Genomic DNA, 6,790 nt, shown 5'->3' on the forward strand with positions numbered 1-6,790 from the left:
CGGCTCGTCGCTTTTATCTCGCTCTGCGATGCCGTTTCCATTTGGGGCGTGTACACACCGCTGCATCTTCATTTTATTGCAATCGGGAGATTCGCGCTTTTTACCTATTCAAGCTCTCGCTCCGCGCGCAAAAATCGACTTGGGAATTCTTCCTTTATCCCGATATTGTATGCCGAGAAAGAGAGAGAGAGAGAGAGAGAGAGAGTTTCAAGGTCTGCTGCGCGCAAGCGGGCTCTGCGAAATTGCGGCGGAGCTGAAAGGTTTTGCACGCGCGCGAGAGAACTTTTAATTACATAGCGGGAGAGAGAGAGAGAACTTTTTTGCGGTTTCCGCGCGTGCGAGTGCTTAGGGTTTTATATATAAATTCGTAAAAGTCCGCGGTGATGATAAAGTCGCTGATAACGCGCTTTATCGTGGAGAGCGTCGCTGGGAAATTCGCCGTTGATAAAAAAAAGCGCTATGATATATCGTTGAGATTTTTCTTACTACGTTTTCGATACACACTGCAGTGTATCGGAGTTACATCATTTCACTTTATCGGCTTCGTCAGAAGGTCCGCGTCGTAAACTTTATAAATAATTCGGCAATCGCGATCGCCGGCTTGCTAAATCGAAAAAAAGACGGTTACCCGAAAGGAAAAAAACGCATCGATCGACGTTTCCAGCAGATCGTCAAATATTAAACACAGAAAGAGAGGGACTCCGTGTGTGTCGATTCCGCGACACCCGCACGCAGATAACGACGCTCTCTCGCGACAATGGCGGCAGCGTCGTTTCAGGGGTTGGCCGACAGTGGAAATTCCGTCACCCTCTCTCTCCCTCCGTCGCGTGAAAACGAGTATTTTCGGCATCCCTTTGTCCTCTCTTTTTTCCTCTCGGCAGCGAGATATAACGCCGATATGCGTGCGTGCGCCATGCTGGGCGCGAGGGCGGCGTCGCGGGCCAATGGTGACCGAGGCGGGGGTGTACCGCCGGGCCAATGGGCTGGCTCGAGCCCCCGCTTCGGCTGCGCCCTGGCCACGTGCGCGAGCACCGCCCGGCCGAGCTTACGCCGCGCAGGACGAGAGCTCAGTCGCGCGCGTGCTCTCACCTCGAAAGGGTCGTTTCTAAGTGCGCTGTACACTCGGCTATCGTACTCTCGCTCGGTCAAAAACTTGAGGGTGTTCTACGTAGGCGTTGTGAAGCTATCGATAAGAGAAAAATGCCAGTACACGTGGAAGCGGTCGGAGATGCCGGTGCGATAAGCCGCCGCCTTGAGGACACTCGACGACGATAATCTCTTTCTCTTCGTGCCAGTCGTTGTCCGAACGCGATATAGTGCGCGTGTATTCCCCTCAGTGTGCATCAGTGCGGTCGCGAGTATACAAGTGCTCGGGGTGCTGCAGGACGAACCGACGTGTATTATGAACTTGCGCGAATCCTGTAGCCACGACGAGAATTCAGGAAGATGATAGGCTGCGAGATACTGTCTTTGGAGGGCGCGTATCGTTCCCGGGGTGAGATTCTTACGCCACCTCAGAGCAGCCCCGAATCTCACGGGCACAGCAGTAGTAGTAACAGCAGCAATTGCAGCAGCGCCGGCTCGCTCAGCTGCGAGCCGGTCAGGATCGGGATGCATCCTTTGGAACAGACGACGGCCGAGCTGGGCCTGCCGCCGAATATCCCGGAGATTCTTTATTGTAAGTGCGCGCGCTGATGGTTTTCTTTATGGAAAGTGCAATTTTTTCGAGTATTTCTTAGTCCCGCGGCGGTGCGAGGTCGATCACTTAAGCCCGTGCCTGAGATGTCGAGCTCTTTCATTAAAAAAAATCGAAAAGATTTGCTGTGGGTGGATCCTAAAGATCGTAGTACGCTATCGCGGACGATTCAGTTTACTTCTACAACGTAACCCAATTGTTTGTTTACTATAGCTTGAAAATCAGTTGGCAGCGACAACGATCGACGTTTTCGACCGGCATTCGGTATTTTTCACGAGAAAAGTGTCAAACCGATAAAAATCCCGTGGCGATTATAGACCGCGGCGCTTAAGAGCGAAGATTCGGTTAGATTTATATGATAATCGATATATCGCGACGAGGTGAAGCCGATAGCGAAAAGCAAGATTCGCTCGCGGATAAACATTTCGTTTCGTAAGAGTAAGTTTTTTTGAGTGTCTTCGTCTATCCCCTCGAAGAGCTATATATTTTTAGCTATATAATTTATCTGCGCCCGCAGATTATTCCTGCATTTCAGACTCGTGGATAATTGAGCTTTTAGTCGCAGCCATTAGCGAATTTAATTGCCGCGGATTAATATTCCGTGAAGTCGCAGTTGGGTCTCGTAAATTTGGTAAGACGGCGCGCTGATATCTGTTTTTCTCTCTGCGTTGCAGCTTCGATACCAAAGTGCGGAGGATGTCAAGAGGCGATTCTCGACAGGTACGTCCTGAGGGTAATGGACAGGTGCTGGCACGCCGGCTGTCTCACGTGTCGAGACTGCGGCGTCAGACTGACGGACAAGTGCTACGCCCGCAACAACGGCCACGTCTTCTGCAAGGACGACTTTTTCAAGTAAGCATCAATTTCACTCGAACTTGTATATTATTGAATATCGGCCGCGTGCGGTGCAAATAAACGGAAGCCGATATATCGTCGCGCTGGCAATCCATAGTGTGAATATAATATGAATGTGTTGCTTGCTGTTGGTGTGGCAGGCGTTACGGTACAAAGTGCGCTGGCTGCGGCCAGGGCCTGGCGCCTTCGCAGGTCGTGCGTCGGGCGCAGGACTTCACCTACCACCTCACCTGCTTCTCCTGCGCCATGTGCTCGAGGCAACTCGACACCGGCGACGAGTTCTACCTCATGGTCGAAGACGCCAAACTCGTCTGCAAGCCCGACTACGAGCAGGCCAAAGCTAAAGGTGAGAGAATATGCAGGAGCTTCTTCAATCTATTTCAGCCGCTCAGCTATTGACGAGCTTTATCGCCTGAAGTATTCAGCCCGCGGCGGGTGCATTATGCATTTAATTTTCTGATCTCAAAGTTTGTGTGTGTGTGTGTGTGTCGTTGCAGAGCTCGCGGACGGCGGAAGCATCGACGGCGACCAGCCGAACAAGAGACCGAGGACGACGATCACGGCGAAGCAGCTGGAGACGCTGAAGCTCGCGTACAACAACAGCCCGAAACCGGCGAGGCACGTGCGGGAACAGCTCTCGCAGGACACGGGCCTGGACATGCGCGTCGTTCAAGTCTGGTTCCAGAACAGGTATGAACCGTCAGGTCCACCTTTTGTAGAAATTCATGGTCTAACGATTATTTCTCTGTACAGGAGAGCGAAAGAGAAGCGTCTGAAGAAGGACGCGGGGAGAACGAGGTGGTCGCAGTTCTTCCGCGGTATGAAGGGCAGCAGCGGCGGTCACTCCCCGAGACACGAGAAGCTGCTCGACAAGGACGAGCTGAAGGTCGACCTCGACTCCTCGTTCGGACATCACGGTAAGTCGCGTGCAATATTCACGCGCGAATCACGGCGGGCTTTCGGATCGAGTTAATTACAGGAGAGCAAACTTGACTCGACACACGCGGGGGGCGATGAATTTCCGCGCCTTACAAAATCTCGAGAATGGCAAAGTTTTTCGCGTACACAGGGGCGGCAGCCGGGCATCGGAGAACTCGAAGGTAGAACTCGTTCAAATATTCAGGAGATCGCTCGCTCGGCTAACTGCGCCGTGATTTCGGCAGACGCGGATTACGCCCTTATATTTTCGTCGAGTCTGCCTATACCATACAAGAGAAAGAAAATAATAAACAGAGCGACGCCGTAAAATTACGAACAACAGCGTGGATGACACTCGCGCGAATATCAAGCGGTTCGATCTGATGCCTCGCGCATTAGTGAATTAGCGTAAAAAGCACCAAGGGCGCACAAGCCAGCGGCAGCCTAATTATTTATACGAGCGATGGCAATCTCCCACCTCCCCCCCCCCCCCCCCGGTTTATCGGGATGGCCGATCGCGCGGCAGATGACTCCTGACGCGAACGCCACTATATAATACCGCGTATACGCTAATGTGTGTCTGTCGCTCGACTGGAATTTACGGGGCTGAATAATTCAGACGACATGTGTGTGTGTGCGCTGGACGCGCCGCGGGGAGACTTCGTGCGGAATGCTCTTTATTATATTAGCTGCTGGTGCACGCGAGGGCGTGATGTTGTCGGTTCGGAATTACGCGCCGGCCGTAAAAGATTTCATAGAGGCTTGAGGTAAATCATTGAATTACAGATCTGAGCAACGACAGCTACGGCACGGTCGTGAACATGGGCCTCGACGGCGAGGGAGCGAGTCCAGGCGGCGGCGGTGCTGGCGGCGGGGGTGGACCTCCGCGAGGATACCTCGGCGCCGGGACACCACCGTACCTCTCCACGTCCAGATCGCCGTCCCTGCCTCCGCAGTTTCCCTACCCGCCGGATGCCGGACTCTCCGTCTACACTACCCTCGGTGAGTATTAAACAATATTATGCGTGAATAACCGCAGCGGAGCCGAGAGACTAATGGAAAAATCGACGCTGTCGCGCACACACAGGTGGCCCCAGCGGAATGGTGGCAGGACCAGCCTCGGACCTGAGCAACGAATCGAGCGGCGGCGGCGGCGGCGGCGGCGGTGGTGGCACAAGCGGCAACAACGCCAGCGGAGGGGCATCGACTGGCGGTGCTTGCGAAAGGGGCGCGGCTGGCTACCCCGAGTTTCCACCCTCGCCGGACTCGTGGCTCGGCGAGTCGGTCGCTCACCCGCACTCTCATCACCCTCACCACCCGCACTACGCCACATAGCCCAGCAAAGCCCACAACGGCAGAATCGCCCTCTGGCACTGATACGAACTGGCCCGCGCGCGCACGTCACAGAGAGAAAGAGTTTATGTATAGGTATATATATATATATATATATATATATATATATATATATATATATATATATATATATATATATATATATATAGGCGACGATGACGACGATGATGATTCTTTTTCCGCCGCAGCGCGCTCGATGCTCCGGAGAGGCTGTGCGTTTTACTTTGCGCTCGATCGCTTGCGCAAACTCAGCAGTGTGTGTGTGTGTGTGTGTGTGTGTGTGTGTGTGTGCACGAGAGATTAAACTTTGCTCGTTGTTCATAGTAGACGTGTTCGTATACATTATGTAATTTAATTACCTGTACATACCGCGACTATATAAATATAGACACGTACTTATAGGGAGGAGAATGACGCGAAGGTCGACATGTAAAACGAAATTCAAAATTCGCCGCTGCGGCGTCCCCGACTGCACTTTGCGAATTCGACGTGTATAATTTCATTGGATATACCATGTGCGAAAGTATATTATATATATATATATAAATATATTATACATATAGTTTTCGAAGCGTAACAGAAGCAGCGCACTTTTCACTGTCGTACCTTCGAGTGTCCAGGCATACAGCAAAAACAAAGATATTTTTTCCAATAATAACTCATCGGTCGAGCAGCTATATTATACCGGACCGCTCAATCCACCCACGCACTACTGTAAATATAACGATATATTAAAATAGTACGACAACAATATCCCGAAACGACATTCCGAGTGCGCTTTCACGAATCGATATAAATACTATACATATAAAAATGATGCCACGTGTCGTCACTAAGAGCTACCTTGATAAAATAGCTTCGCTCTCATGAGTCTCAATTAATGTCAATTCTCCCGCATAATGAAGATAACAAAAAAAAAAAAAAAATACAAACAATTATAACGAATAACACTAAAACGAGCGAACGGACAAAGACTTGTAGAGTCGGATAATTCGACGCCGTCCCTTCCGCTGTCTTTGTCGTCGCGCTACGTCACGATGCATATAAGAAACACGTACACGCGATTATTACACACGTACTATATCATGTAATCAAGTGAGGAATGAATGGATCAGCGCGAAAAAATGCGAGATGAAGATACAAGACAATTAGTGATTTCCGATGTACTCGACGATAATTAAACACGCGGCGCGCATTAATCTAACGCATTATTGATATAAACGATTAATGTAGATATATTTATGTACAAGTTCCTCGTTTTTTAAATTTATTCACTGTATCAGATACACACGAGAATGTCAACGTCAACTTCTATGTAGAGTATATTATATCATTTTTCCGTCGCGTCACTGACTTTCAATCGATTTTCAACTCCGAGTTGTCGATGACTCGCGGCAGATTTTTATTTACATAGGTTCGTTGAATTGAGAGCTTTAAATTGTGATTTTTTAACTTTGTTTTTTTTTATTCTGCGCCGACCTAGCTACGTAGGATGTAAATTTTGTTGAAATTTGAAAAAGTTTTATTTATAATTTTAAGAATTATATCGTAAATTTTCTAAATTAAGTGCATATTATTTGAATACGGTCAGTGACTGGAGACTCTTATCTGTCAAGTTAGAAACCTTGAATGACACTTGTAAATACTTCAATTTAGAATTAAACGCCACAGAACGATTATAAACTAAATAAATTGAAATAACACGATATACGCACAGGTTGAAAACAATTAATTATCGTGCATCTTTTACTACGATTTTCAAAAATTACAATTCTCAGCTTATGACGGTTGTTTTTCTGCAAACAACGCACATACATCGTGAACTTGAGGATTTGCAAACAATTATGATAAAGAGTGGATTCTTCGCGTTGATAATTTAAAAAGATTTGCTTCTTTATAATATATTCGTACGATATGCATTACTTGAAGCAGCAGAAGATATTCAAAATTTAAAATATGTTAGAATCG

The 6,790-nt window shown here is 48.7% G+C and overlaps 1 protein-coding gene across 4 annotated transcripts in view; it reads left to right on the forward strand.

The window, feature by feature from the left end:
* Positions 1 to 4,895, forward strand: part of LOC100120126 (LIM/homeobox protein Lhx3) — a 31,162-nt gene extending 26,267 nt beyond the window's left edge. Inside the window, exons 1-7 of one of the 4 annotated variants that reach the window (XM_016983158.2) lie at positions 1,029 to 1,678; positions 2,371 to 2,548; positions 2,683 to 2,897; positions 3,049 to 3,241; positions 3,305 to 3,468; positions 4,256 to 4,471; positions 4,557 to 4,895. In XM_016983158.2, coding sequence (XP_016838647.1) covers positions 1,447 to 1,678; positions 2,371 to 2,548; positions 2,683 to 2,897; positions 3,049 to 3,241; positions 3,305 to 3,468; positions 4,256 to 4,471; positions 4,557 to 4,804 — 1,446 coding nt within the window. In that variant the 5' untranslated portion in view covers positions 1,029 to 1,446 and the 3' untranslated portion in view covers positions 4,805 to 4,895. Of the gene's footprint in view, positions 1 to 1,028; positions 1,679 to 2,370; positions 2,549 to 2,682; positions 2,898 to 3,048; positions 3,242 to 3,304; positions 3,469 to 4,255; positions 4,472 to 4,556 lie in introns of those variants that run through there. The other 3 variants (XM_008211705.3, XM_016983156.2, XM_016983157.2) reach the window with 3 other exon arrangements.
* Positions 4,896 to 6,790: the final 1,895 nt, after the last annotated feature.

This window comes from Nasonia vitripennis, chromosome 2 (assembly GCF_009193385.2).
Source record: "Nasonia vitripennis strain AsymCx chromosome 2, Nvit_psr_1.1, whole genome shotgun sequence".
In the NCBI taxonomy this organism is placed as follows: Eukaryota; Metazoa; Arthropoda; class Insecta; order Hymenoptera; family Pteromalidae; genus Nasonia; species Nasonia vitripennis.